The 13,912-nt window shown below is 40.6% G+C and overlaps 2 protein-coding genes and 1 long non-coding RNA gene across 3 annotated transcripts; all 3 read left to right on the top strand.

Moving 5' to 3' along the window:
* The first annotated feature begins 291 nt into the window (after nt 1–291).
* On the top strand, nt 292–6,417 carry LOC134177962 (uncharacterized). The gene is made up of 22 exons (XM_062644741.1): nt 292–840; nt 899–1,375; nt 1,565–1,831; nt 1,900–2,098; nt 2,162–2,496; nt 2,718–2,872; nt 2,937–3,054; nt 3,118–3,210; nt 3,278–3,367; nt 3,424–3,505; nt 3,588–3,742; nt 3,804–4,208; nt 4,280–4,465; nt 4,535–4,672; nt 4,738–4,875; nt 4,949–5,068; nt 5,135–5,257; nt 5,318–5,394; nt 5,455–5,561; nt 5,743–6,072; nt 6,133–6,160; nt 6,227–6,417. Exons 1-22 carry the CDS (start codon nt 393–395, stop codon nt 6,230–6,232), a joined length of 4,077 nt encoding a protein of 1,358 aa, XP_062500725.1. The 5' UTR covers nt 292–392; the 3' UTR covers nt 6,233–6,417.
* Nucleotides 6,418–7,291: 874 nt separating this feature from the next.
* Nucleotides 7,292–8,101, top strand: LOC134178928 (uncharacterized). Its single transcript, XR_009969721.1, has 3 exons — nt 7,292–7,394; nt 7,865–7,907; nt 7,976–8,101. It is a non-coding gene; the product is annotated as an uncharacterized LOC134178928 (long non-coding RNA).
* A 293-nt stretch (nt 8,102–8,394) lies between these two features.
* Nucleotides 8,395–13,892, top strand: LOC134177961 (IgGFc-binding protein-like). Its single transcript, XM_062644740.1, has 14 exons — nt 8,395–9,613; nt 9,678–9,984; nt 10,661–10,722; nt 10,801–11,280; nt 11,446–11,712; nt 11,777–11,975; nt 12,049–12,383; nt 12,443–12,597; nt 12,648–12,765; nt 12,819–12,911; nt 12,963–13,052; nt 13,114–13,195; nt 13,256–13,410; nt 13,474–13,892. The coding sequence occupies exons 1-14, from the start codon at nt 8,395–8,397 to the stop codon at nt 13,890–13,892; spliced, it is 3,981 nt and encodes a 1,326-aa protein (XP_062500724.1).
* Nucleotides 13,893–13,912: the final 20 nt, after the last annotated feature.

Here is a 13,912-nt window from a genome sequence, read left to right as displayed (position 1 = left end):
TCCAACTTGCTCAGATCCACAATGTCATCTTGTCAATCATTGCTCTGGCAAAGGAAAATGCATTGCACCCAACAAGTGTCAGTGCAACACGTTAGTTCACACACACAAGCACGTATGCACACATGCACGCACGCACACACACACACACACACACACACACACACACACACACACACACACACACACACACGACATGCATGCATTCACATGCAACATATATATATATATATATATATATATATATATATATATATATAGACTTAATGTTGGTATGATTGGACAGGGGTTGGACAGGATTTGCCTGTGCTGTCAGTACTTGTCCACAGTTCACCACGTGTGCTGCTTGTTCTGAGGTACCCCACTGCGGCTGGTGCGACTCGCAAAACAAGTGCATGACAGGGACAGGATTTGGACCATCAGACAAAGACACTACTTGCCCTGAATGGTTCTTCTACAGTTGCATAATTGTGAAAAATTCCTCAGTTGATGGAAATATCATCATCTCATCCAACCCTTTCTCTTACCGAATTCAAGTAATTGACTGTGATGAGACATGTATTGTCTCGACTGTGGCACACCGTGGTAACAGCATTTCAACTCCAGGAAGTCAAGTGTTTTGTGAGCGCCGTAAACGAGCCTGTAGAAGCTTGTCTAACTGTTATGAAAAGCGTTCAGATTTAGCATGTGCTATGACCAACAATGTTATCTGTCGAGTCCATTCTGAGTCACAATGTCCAGGTGGTCTACCACAATTTGATGACCGACCCATTGTTGGCCCAAAAAATCAATCAACTATAATAACAGAAGGAGGAAATGATGATCCTGGAGAAATTGTGATCAGTAAGATGAAATACTGTACTGGTATAATTTTTCTAAATTTGCCCATTGTTTTCTACAGCTCCAGGAGATGACATTGAAAAGACAAGAATAGATTTCAAGTTTCACATCTACTGTGCTACCTCTAAAGATTTATCTGATTGGGATGACTACGGCTGTTTCTGTGATTCACCCCAGACTGCAAGCTTGGTAATAGAAAGACAACCAGTTGATGAAACAGACAAGTGCTGTAAGGAACATGACAAATGCTATGTTGCTGCTCCGTCCAGTTGTGACTGTCACAAAGTACAATCGTTTGCATTCAATGCAAGATGTAACGACTGGAAGTTAGCTAAAGGATTCTGTGAAGATGTGTTTCTCACCAGTCAAAATGATGAATGCAAACGTTACTGTTGCCAATGTGATTTCACTGGAGCTGAATGTCTTGCACACAGAAGAAACACAAAGACAGACAAAGTGTGGCATAATTGGTTAGATCCAACGAAAAGCCAATGCAATCAGAGGTGTGGAAAAGTTCCAGGATGTGACTGCAAACCAGGTATAAACTGCTTTTGTAGAGCAGTGCAACCATTTTTTAAAATCGAAGGATTCTGTAGTAAGTTAACAACTAATTTATGTATTCATTTACTAACTGAAGTAAAATTATAAATACAAAGTAGCAAATATATTAATGAACTACAATTAAATTAAATAACTATTCAACTCTTGATATATTACGATTGCTTAGCCTGTTCTGGCAACGGATTTATTGAGAGTGTGGGACGTGATTCGTTCTGTCTCTGCTTTCCTGGATGGCAAGGACAATGCTGTGACCAGCCTGACTGTTCCTGCCATAATTCTAATTATCAAGACTGTTCAGGAAATGGTGTTTGTAGAGCAGCAATAGCAGACAATAATCCAACCTGCTCTTGCAGCCAAGGCTGGAGAGGATCTTGCTGCGAGAACAGAATACCTGTGAGAAGGTCAGGAGACCCACATCTATCTACAGCTGATGGTACAGTAATTAAGCATCACTTATTGCACCACTCACATATAACACTGATCAAATTCTTTTATTCACAGGACTTGAATTTGATTATTTTGGAATTGGAGAATTCTGGGACTGCAGAAGCAAGGAGAATGACTTTGGTGTACAGATAAGATTTTTTGGTTACAAAACAACGTCCTTCACTGGTGCAGTTGCTATCAAGACAGGAAACACCACAACAACCATCTACACACTCAACAACACCGCTGGACAAACCCACTTGCCCAAACTAAGGTAACAAACAGTCAGCAACTCAATAAAAAAACACTTAGCAAGTGCATCATGTGTTGTTTACAGGATAAATGAAACACTTTTGAATGATACTTGGGATGATTATCCTACTGTCTACACCATAGATTCAGATTATGTGAAACTTTATGTACAACCAACTAGAACCAATGGCTCTATATTGCAGTATCTCTTCCAATTCAATTCTGGTGCCACATATACAGTAGATGTTCGATACAGCGACATGCTGGAAAGACAATATATTGACACAGAAATAGGACTAGTTGTATCCTTCCTACATCAGACAGAAGGTCTGTGTGGGTATATGGACAATAGCATGGACAACGATTTGGTCACACCTGATGGAAGACAGCTGACCAACACAACAGACTTTGCAGAATCATGTGAGTTAGTTAATCAATACACTGCAAGCATGCACACATGCATGCACATGCAGGTGTGCATGTACACACACACACACACACACACACACACACACACACACACACACACACACACACACACACACACACACACACACACACACACACACACACACACACACACACACACACACACACACACACACACACACCTGTATCCACTGTTTTCATTCTTATTGCAGGGCGTGTTGACCTGAGTGCTACCAAAACAGATGACAATGTATGGTCATGGACATACTCTAACTTTCATCCAGATGATCCACTTGATTCTGCATACACAAATCCCTATCACAGAACTGTATATGGGACAGAACAGTTAGATAGCACAAAAAGAAAAGTAACTAAAGAACATTTTTTACATTTTCTATTCTACATACAATTGAATTAACTTATTGCTGCAGGAAGCGGAACGAGAGTGTGCTGCCCTTGTATTGCAAGGAAAGCTTCTTAATGATTGCATTCTGGATAGAGCATTGACTGGAGACAGCACAATTATACAGCAGCAAGCATTCCAACAAGGTTGTTAAGATATTGATATACCAGTAATGACTGTCCTAAACAAGTCCGGTTGGTCTCTTGCAGGAAAATGTCCTAATGATTGCTCTAATCGAGGCCAGTGCAGTAATAGATCATGCATTTGCATAGACAGCTGGATGGGTGAAGACTGCAGCCTAGGTATTGCACATTACAGAGTAGACCAAAGTTAGTCTTTCCTCTTGATGGCAATTTTTGATTGCTTTAGGTGGCTGTAACAACTGTCCCACAAATAGTCAGTGCATTGATGGATTTTGCAAATGCAATTTTGGCTATGTTGGGACAAATTGCTCAAAAGGTGTGTTTTATGCTAATAAATTAAATAGTCATTCATCAATTCAATTTTGATTGTAGCTACATGTGAGATGGTCAACAATTGTACTAATGCAACACATGGGCTATGCAAGGCTCCCGATGTGTGTCAATGTAACCCAGGGTAAAAATCCATTATGCATTTTAATGAACCTGTTTACTGACAATTAAGCTATACTGCTTGCAATTATTGTCATTATCATTAGCTACCTGGGTGATGATTGCAGTACACCAGCATTATGTACTCACAACTGTTCACATCAAGGCACTTGTGTTGGAGATAATAAGTGTCTCTGCTATTACGGATGGGGAGGAAGCACTTGCAACGACAAAACATGCGAGAACTTGGCATACTGTTCTGGTACTAGGTTGGCAGGTCTTGTCACTAACATGTCTAATTGCCAGTTTACTATGTGTATCAGGTCATGGCTCTTGCCACTCAGATGGAACTTGTCAGTGCAATGCAGGCTGGCGTGGAAGTTCATGTGATCTGTTCAGTTGTGATGGTGTCAGCGACTGTTATGGTCATGGAGACTGTGTTGAAGCAGACAAGTGTAGCTGCCATGTTGGTTATACAGGAGTAGCTTGCAACATCTCTACTTCATGTCCATCCAAACGAAATTGCAGTGACAATGGTGTGTGTATAAATGCAAACACTTGTCTCTGTTTCTCTGGATACTTTGGTGATGAATGTGAAACATTCGAATGCAGTCAGGGATGCTCAGGTCGAGGCACTTGTGAAGCACCGGATATCTGCTCTTGTATACTTGGCTGGACTGGATCAGACTGCTCAGTACCGTCCTGTGAACAACTACACTATTGCTCAGGTACACATCATTTTAATTCTAACCGATGTAGACACAACTCACTCGAGTCTTGCTTGACTTGCAACATACAGGTAATGGCAAATGTGTTGGTCCTGACACTTGTCAATGTGACGATGGATGGGGTGGACTGCTGTGTAATGATTTTGACTGTAGTTCTGGCAACAGAAGTGGCAATTGCTCTTTTAATGGCAACTGTAGTAGACCAGGAGTTTGTGCTTGCAACTCTGGCTATTGCGGAGACGACTGTCAATACCCAAGTAAAACAACGAGAAGCAGTTGCATCACTTAATTTTGATAGTTATACAGTTGCACGTTTGTTTGTTCAGTCATAAACGAGTGTGAGGGCCTGAGTAATGGCACCATGATATATCCCTGTCATCAAGTCTGCATTGATACTTGTGAATCATACAAGTGTACTTGCTCACCTGGCTATATCTTGAATGATGACCTTTCAACATGTCAAGGCAAGTTGTCTCTCACGTACCGGTGTTGTTTCAAGATTGTGTTATTTGAAGAATTCTGCATGTAGACATCGATGAGTGCAATACAACTGCCTTTACCATTCGTCTGAACAACTGTGCACAAATGTGCTCAAATATTCCAGGATCCTACTCCTGCAGCTGTAGTGCCGGTTACCAGCTTTCAAATGATCAAGGCTCTTGTGATGGTATGACTGATGATGTTCAAACATAATTCTACTGAAAGATAAAAACATACATGCCCACAATGCTGCTTTACAGATGTAGATGAATGTGGCGTAAGTGACCATTGCAGTCAGCAGTGCACAAACACAGTTGGCTCTTACAACTGCAGCTGCAGAAATGGCTATCGACTCAATGATGACCGAATAACTTGTGATGGTACAACTGCTCTGCAAGTCCTGTCACCTGTCATCTCAATTAATTGTTTTATAATTTTGTTTCCAGACATCAACGAGTGCAAGGAAAAGAGTTCTGACTGCTCACACTTGTGTTTCAACACAATTGGCTCATTTGAATGTGGCTGTACATATAAGAAGCTACTGGCAAAAGATGGCAAAACCTGCATAGGTTGTTTATCACGTATCAATGCGTCCTTTGACTGGCTATAATAGTTGTTAATTAATACAGACCCCCCAACTGCTTCTCCAAAAGATTTCCTTGTTGGTGCAACACAAGCAATAATTTCAAACATCTCTAGCGAAGAAGTCCATCTCTATCTGATGTTTTTAACTCTATTTTTGTCTATTTGGTACTGTTATTTCTAGTTTGAACGGCGTCAGTCACTATTCTACCAAAACGTTACCCAAGAAGTGTGGAATTATTGTCAACTTCCTGCAAATAATCAATGCGGCAATTTCACTAAAGCCAAAACGTAAGAAATATCTATTCATTAATACCTCTGATTAATAATTATGTATAAGTTGTTATTATATGCTGTAAGTAACATTATGTTACCATTATATGTTATTAAACAATGTGAATTATATGAAATACGTATATATTACTATAAGACACGTACACATCTAATTTCGTGTGATAATGTTAATGTGTAGGGCCAACCTCTATCTTCAATTTGCGTCAACAGTCTCTTACAGTACCTCACTTGTGGTCACATTCTATGTTTTCTCCATTGACGTTTCTACACATGCGATCTTCATAATTCCAGCTGATCAAGTGGTTCTTGCTCTAGCTAACAGCACTGCACTACAAAAGGCTGGATTTGAAGTAGTCAGATTAGCTGTTGTATTTCCACCTTCAACAGAAACACCTACAGAGATTCCCGAATCCAGTAACACCTCTAACACCATTTTGATTGGTGCTGTAGTTGGAAGTGTTGGTGGAATAATCTTACTTCTCTTTGTCAGTTATTGCATCTACTGCTGGTATTTGTAATTGTGCTATTTATTCGATACACATAATAGTAACTTTCTTATTTCTTACAGCTACAAGAAACAAGGAAAGGGATTTCTTGTAAGATCATGCAGATTTCACATACATTAATACCACTTCACTGGTAGTGCTGTCTTGTTGTTTTAGATCTAAGATCACAGGACAAGCTGACATGGGTGGTTTATGTGTCTTTCAATTAAGTTGCCAGAGTTGACTGATTGTCTCGCTTATATGCTGAATATGGAAACTGACTCATTCAATTTGTGACCTAAATTTGTTGGTCTTGCAATTAGTATGCAATATGCAAAATACAACACAAACTTAGTAGACTTGGTAAATACTCTTGCAGCAAATGACCACAGCCAACTAAATCACATGCTCCTTTGAATTATATCTACTTTAGCAAAATTCTTAATTAAATTTAAATGTTATGAGCCGTCTTGTTGCTGCATGTCTAATTGTGACAGGTACTAATATACACTGTAGTACACGCAGACGCCAGACTCAAGACGCAAAACGCACGCAGGATAGTCAGTGCATGCGTATTTTCTAGTGTAACCCCGCCTAAACAGGCAAAAGCTAGACACTAGATTGTTATAAGATTGTTGTTTCCAGGGGCGTACCGTGGCCATTGGAAGTGGGGGGGCTGAAATACCCGAACACTGACACGCCCCTTTGACAAAAATTGTATTAGTAGCAACAATGCAGACCACAAAGTATTACGTTTACTCGTATACATATATAAAGCTACGTAACGCTAGTTTTCACCTGACAAAATGGGAAACGCCCACAAAAACTGGGGGGGGCTATAGCCCATTTAGCCCATGCCACGGTACGCGCCTGTTGTTTCCGTTTTTCTGTTTAAGTGTAGAGAATTCGAATGAAGGGTGTATTGAAACAAACTTCAGCAGAGCACGTGAGGGTATGTCTAATGTTACGTACTCAACAAATTGAACAATCTGATTGAACAACCAATGCCGCGTTACGCACAGGCTATACTGGACAGTGGCACTCTCGATCAGCACACCAGTTCAATACTTTCTCAGATCGGCTGTAGTTCTCATTCTGCGCTGTTGTATGAATTAGTGTAGTCGGTAGCTTTAGTGTTGTATATTTTGTGTTTAGGTTTAGGTATTCCGTGTTTGTGTACCCAGCCCCTATATGGAACTACACCTGAGTCTGGTGTGGTGGAATATAACATATAGCACGCTAATGCTTGTGTGGGAGTTTAGAAGCGTTTGCGTTTTTTTTTTTGAAAGACTCATCTCTCTGACAGCTAGTGCAGACTGCAAAGCACATCTGAATGTCAAAATCGGTAAGTTATAATTAGCCGTCGTTACGCTGTGCTAGAGCTTGCACATTTTCGTAGTTGAAATGAAGGTTTCAACACTGATCGATTCGCTGCCGCTCTAGCAAGACATTAAAGACCGTATACCAACTTATACTGCATGTGTACCGCCTATCAAGCCCATGCAGTCTGCAGAGAGTATAAGGCAATCAACAGATGCAAATGCAAAGCCGTTTATACGGCTCTGAGCAGTAGCATGCTTGTCCGCAGGTTGGAACGAGGTGCGCGAAAGCTCCTACTGTTCTGTCCTTGGCTAGTTGTCACTAGATACGCAATCAATAGTTCTAGGCAAATTAGGTACGAGCACCACAGATGCGTTTCGGTCTAGAGCTTTAGGAAACGAATCTTGCCATGCCCATGCAGTTCTTATACCTATACAGTTAACTATGTGTGAGCTTCATTAATTAAAGATCTAATATATCCTACTGTACATGTAGATACTAATCCTATTCCTTCAGCTCTCTACGATTCACTATCAAGGTAAATACAACACTTTTTTCATATTATGTGATTATCTAATAGTTTGAGTGGGAGGCAATTTTTTGCAGTATCAGCACAATCCAAAAGGGCGTGTACAGCTAATGAGTTCATCTGTACCGACGGCCAGTGTGTATCATCCCAAAAGAGATGCGATGGAAACTTGGATTGCCATGACCGTTCTGACGAAAATTGTTGTAAGTTTCGAGTGACTTTCCAGTATAGGTATAGTATGTACTGTAGCAATTAAGGTCCTAGTCATTCTGCATGCTAACAGTAAATGAGATGTTATTGTGCTTGGAACGTTGGCATATCACTTACTACCATATCTTTATTTATGAAATTGTGTTCTTCCCATTAATAACTGTGTATACACAGTGTTAAATGCTGCAATTAAACAAAACAACATTTTTGAAATGGGTGTAATCTATAATTAACATTTACAGGTGATCAAAACAGCAACTCTGGCAAAGAATTTGTCCTCGGATTTATGAAAAACCACCACTCAGAAGCAAATCTCTACCTTTTCCTGACATCACCCAAGTCTCTCAATTATACTGTGGTGGCACCAAGACATGGTATCTCACAGTCAGGATTTCTGTTGGCCAACACTCTTGTCTCTGTGAAACTTCCTACATCATTGCTTATGCCTCATGGTATCAGTGACCGAGGAATATTAGTTAGGTCGACAGAAGATATGACTGTGTATGGTCTCAACCAAGGAAAATACTCAACTGATGCTTTCTTAGCTCTTCCTACATACATACAAGGTCTACAATATGTTGTGCCCTCATACAGTCAACTATCAGCATCACACCAAAGCCTGATTGGTATAGTAGGCATTCACAACAATACACAAGTCACAATTGTATTAGCTTCCTCTGCCAGTGATGGCACTAAGTCCCATAATGCTGGTGCAAATGTCACTTACACAATAAATTGGATGGAAACACTGCAACTTCACGGATATGACCTGACGGGAAGCCGTGTTTATTCAGACAAAACGGTTACAGTGTTTGGAGGACATGAATGTGCAAATATACCTGTAGACAAAAATTCTTGTGATCATCTAGTGGAGCAAGTCCCTCCAATAACAACACTTGGTAAACATTTTGCCACAGTACCATTAGCAACACGAACAGCAGGAGATAGATTTCGTGCAATAGCATCAAAAGATGGCACCAACATTACAATTAATGGGCAGTTGCAGGCATCCAATTTGCAAGCAGGACAATTCCAAGAATTCACAATTTCTTCTACCACTTTCCTGTCAATTGAAGCCGCTCAACCAATACTACTAATGCAGTACTCACAAGGCTCAACTGTTGACGGTACAAATTCTGACCCATTCATGTTGATGATCCCTCCAGTTGAACAATACAGATCAAGATATATCATCAGTACACCACCAGATCGGCCAGTACCATTCAGTAACTACTTGGCAATCATTGTAACGGATGACAAAAAGGATGGACTGAGACTTGATGATCAACCATTACCTTCTTCTATCGTGTGGAACAATATTCCTGGTCAGACACTTGCAGGAGCTAATGTACCAATATCGATAGGATCGCACACCATCCATCATGTGGATCAGAGCAACTTTGGACTGAGTATATATGGTTTTGAAGATTACGATTCATATGGATATCCTGGAGGACTGCAACTGAAGGCACAGTGTGCTGTACAAACGCCTGATCAGATTACAGGTTTTTATCACATCACAATCTTATAGTTTTCTCATAACTGATCTGTCCTCTTGTGATTGCAAAGATATAGACGAGTGTGCTCTAAATAATGGTCGAGGTCCCTGCCAATACGCGTGCACTAACACATTTGGATCATTCCAGTGTTCTTGCCAACAAGGCTACTTCTTACAAGCTGATCGAGTTTCATGTCGTAAATCTGCTCAGCAGTGTCTTTGTTCAAGCGAGGGCAATGGCATATGCATAAGCGGTGGGTTTTGTGAATGTCGAGTAGGATGGGGTGGTCTAACATGCTCAGATCCACAATGTCATCTTGTCAATCATTGCTCTGGCAAAGGAAAGTGCATTGCACCCAACAAATGTCAATGCAACAGGTTAGTTCACAAACACACACAACACAAACACACACACACACACACACACACACACACACACACACACACACACACACACACACACACACACACCAGCACCACCACCATAACACCAAATGCATGCATTCACATGTAACATGTACTAAACAAATAATAAAATAGCAAAATTTCAAGTAAGAATAATATTGGTATGACTGGACAGGGGTTGGACAGGTTTTGGATGTGCTGTCAGTACTTGTCCACAGTTTACCACGTGTTCTGCCTGTTCTGAGGTATCCCACTGTGGTTGGTGCGATTCACAACAGAAATGCATGACAGGAACAGGATTTGGACCATCAGACAAAGACACTTTCTGCCCCGAATGGTTCTTCTACAGATGCATAACCGTGAATGATCTTTCGATTGATGGAAATACCATCATCTCAACAAACACTTTCTCTTCCCAAATACAAACAATCAACTGTGACGACAGCTGTATTGTCTCCACTGCAGTACACCGAGGTAACAGCATTTCAACTCCTGGAAGTCAAGTGTTTTGTGAGCGTCGTAAAAGAGCCTGTAGGCGGTTGTCCCACTGCTATGAAGAACAATCAGATTTAGCATGTGCTTTAAAAAACAATGCCATTTGTCGTGTCCACTCTGAGATACAATGTCCAGGTGGTCAACTATCGAACAGATGGATTATTGGCTCAACAAATCAACCATCTATAATAGCAGGAGGTGACTACGATAATCTTGGTAAAATTGTGACTCATAAGATAAACATGTTGACAACAGATATGCATGTATGAAATTGCCCATTCTTTCTCTCCACAGCTCCGAAACAAGACGACATCGCAAAAACAAAAATAGACTTCAAGTTTCACGTCTACTGTGCCACCTTCCAAAACCTATCTGAATGGAACGACTACGGCTGTTTCTGTGATTTATCTAAGACGGCAGACTTGGTAATAGACAGACAACCAGTTGATGAAACAGACAAGTGCTGTAAGGAACATGAAAAATGTTATTCTGCTGCTCCATCCAGTTGTGACTGTCACAAAGTACAATCGTTTGCATACAATGCAGGATGTAACGACTGGAAGTTAGATAAAGGATTCTGTGAAGATGTGTTTCTCACCAGTCAAAATAATGAATGCAAACGTTACTGTTGCCAGTGTGATTTCACTGGGGCTGAATGTCTTGCACACGGAAGAAACACAAAGGTAGACAAACTGTGGCACAATTGGTTAGATCCAACAAAAAGCCAATGCAATCAGAAATGTGGAAAAGTGACAGGATGTGACTGCAAACCAGGTATAAACTGATTTGTTAGAGCAGCACTTGTCTATTATTGTCTTTCAACAATAAAGGTTTTGTATAGTCATAAAAGTAATGTTAACAAGTACATTATTTCTAACCAAAATAGACAAAAACTGCAAAGTACAATTAAATGACTATTGATATATTGGAATTGCTTAGAATGTTCTGGCAATGGATTTATTGACAGTGTGGGACGTGACTCATTCTGTTTTTGCTTTCCTGGATGGCAAGGACAATGCTGTGACCAGCCTGACTGTTCATGCCATAATTCTAACTATCGAGACTGTTCAGGAAATGGTGTTTGTAGAGCAGCAATAGCAGACAATAATCCATCCTGCACTTGCAGCCAAGGCTGGAGAGGACCTTGCTGTGACAGTAGAATACCTGTGAGAAGGTCTGGTGACCCACATCTATCTACAGCTGATGGTACAATGAGCATGTTTTACTACAGCACTTAAATATACAATTAATTCGCATACTGTATTTGCAGGACTTGAATTTGATTATTTTGGCATTGGAGAGTTCTGGGACTGCAGAAGCAAGGAGAATGACTTTGGTGTACAGTTGAGGTTCTTTGGCTATAAAACAACATCCTTCACAGGTGCAGTCGCTATCAAGACAGGAAACATAACAACAACTATCTACACACTCAACAATTCTACTGGACAAACCTCTTTGCCCAAACTGAGGTAACAAATAGTAGCATAACATCAACAAACCAGCTACATACAAGTACTGAGTAAGTGCATCATGTGTTAACAGGATAAATGGAACTCTACTGAAAGACAACTGGGCTGATTATCCCACAGTTCACACTATTGATTCAGATTATGTAAGACTCTATGTACAACCAACAAGAGCTAACGGTTCTGTGGTGCAGTATCTCTTCCAATTCAATTCTGGTGCCACATATACAGTAGATGTTCGATACAGCAGCATGCTGCAAAGACAGTATATTGACACAGAAATAAGACTAGTCGCATCCTTCCTACGTCAGACAGAGGGTCTGTGTGGGTACATGGATAACAATTTGGAGTATGATTTGGTTACTCCTGATGGTAGACAACTGACCGATACAACAGCCTTTGCAGAATCCTGTAAGTTGTGCTACCAACAACCATGTGCACCGTGTTTGTTCTCTTCATTTCTACTACAGGGCGTGTTGATCTCAGTGTTTCCAACAAGGGAGATGGATCGTGGTCATGGTCATACTCAAATTTCCATCCAGATGACCCACTTGATTCTTCCTATACCAACCCATACCACAGAACTGTGTATGGAATAGACCAGCTAGACGCAACTGAGAGAATGGTACAACTCATAATTTCAAGTCCGAAAGTATCCTACATCTGTTTCTGTAGAAAGCAGAAAAAGAATGTGCTTCACTTGCTTTACAAGGGAAGCTTCTCACTGATTGCATTCTGGATAGAGGGTTGACTAGAGATAGAACAGTTTTACAGCAGCAAGCATTCCAACAAGGTAACATAGATACAACCACAATTACTTGTTGTAAAACAATTATGCCAACTTAGGAAAATGTCCAAATGATTGCTCCAACCGAGGACACTGCAGCAACGAATCATGTATATGTATAGACAGTTGGATGGGTGATGACTGTAGCCAAGGTACACAAAAAACCTAAAAGTAGATCAAAGTCATTACATTAATTGCATTAGGTGGCTGTGACAATTGTCCATCAAACAGTCAGTGTATTAATGGCTTCTGCAGATGTAATTTTGGCTATGTTGGACCATTTTGCTCAAAAGGTGTGTTTGTGCTAACATAGTACACATCAAACTGCTTGACATAATCCAATGTTGATTGCAGCTACCTGTGAGATGATTAATAACTGTACCAATACAACACATGGACTGTGCAAAGCTCCTAACATTTGTCAATGTAACCCAGGGTAAAACGTACTTGTTGTTTGTCAAACTATTAATCCATCACCACTTTTAATAATTATTAGCTACTTGGATGCCGACTGCAGTATATCAGCGTCGTGTTCTCATAAGTGTTCATATCAAGGCACTTGTCTAGGAGATGAAAAGTGCCTCTGCTATTTTGGGTGGGGTGGACTTACTTGCAGTAACAAAACATGTGAAGCCTTAGCCAACTGTTCTGGTAATGTCCTTGCAATTCTAACATGTGCCATGTATTGACTGCTTCATTATGCATGTGTACAAGGTCGCGGCACCTGCCGTTTAGATGGAACATGTCAGTGCAATGCAGGCTGGCAAGGAAGCTCGTGTGAACTTTTTAGCTGCGACAAAGTCAAGAACTGTTCTGGCCATGGAGACTGCATTGATAGAAACAAATGTAGTTGCCATGTTGGTTACACAGGAACGGATTGCAGCACACTCGCCTCGTGTCCATCAAAACAAAATTGTAACGGCAATGGTGTGTGTATAAATGCAGACACGTGTCTCTGTTACTCTGGATACTTTGGTGACGAATGTGAGACTTTTGAATGCAGTAAAGGATGCTCAGGTCGCGGCACTTGTGAAGCACCGGATATCTGCTCTTGCATACTTGGCTGGACTGGATCAGATTGCTCGCTACCATCATGCGAAAAACTACATTATTGCTCAGGTACAGATCACTAATTCCAACCAAAGTATTTAAA

Source organism: Corticium candelabrum, chromosome 4 (assembly GCF_963422355.1).
Source record: "Corticium candelabrum chromosome 4, ooCorCand1.1, whole genome shotgun sequence".
Classification (NCBI taxonomy): Eukaryota; Metazoa; Porifera; class Homoscleromorpha; order Homosclerophorida; family Plakinidae; genus Corticium; species Corticium candelabrum.
Note: the sequence above shows the minus strand (reverse complement) of the source record. Positions and strands in the feature narration are given on the sequence as shown.

What these genes read in the sequence shown, in the direction of transcription:
- LOC134177962 (XM_062644741.1), top strand. Translation starts at nt 393, where the DNA reads ATGACAGGGACAGGATTTGGACCATCAGACAAAGACACTACTTGCCCT. An exon ending in AGGATGTGACTGCAAACCAG is followed by an intron (nt 1,376 to 1,564) that starts GTATAAACTGCT and finishes ACGATTGCTTAG; the next exon opens with CCTGTTCTGGCAACGGATTT. An exon ending in ACAACTACACTATTGCTCAG is followed by an intron (nt 4,209 to 4,279) that starts GTACACATCATT and finishes TGCAACATACAG; the next exon opens with GTAATGGCAAATGTGTTGGT.
- LOC134177961 (XM_062644740.1), top strand. Translation starts at nt 8,395, where the DNA reads ATGAAAAACCACCACTCAGAAGCAAATCTCTACCTTTTCCTGACATCA. An exon ending in TGGACCATTTTGCTCAAAAG is followed by an intron (nt 13,053 to 13,113) that starts GTGTGTTTGTGC and finishes TGTTGATTGCAG; the next exon opens with CTACCTGTGAGATGATTAAT. An exon ending in ATTTGTCAATGTAACCCAGG is followed by an intron (nt 13,196 to 13,255) that starts GTAAAACGTACT and finishes AATAATTATTAG; the next exon opens with CTACTTGGATGCCGACTGCA.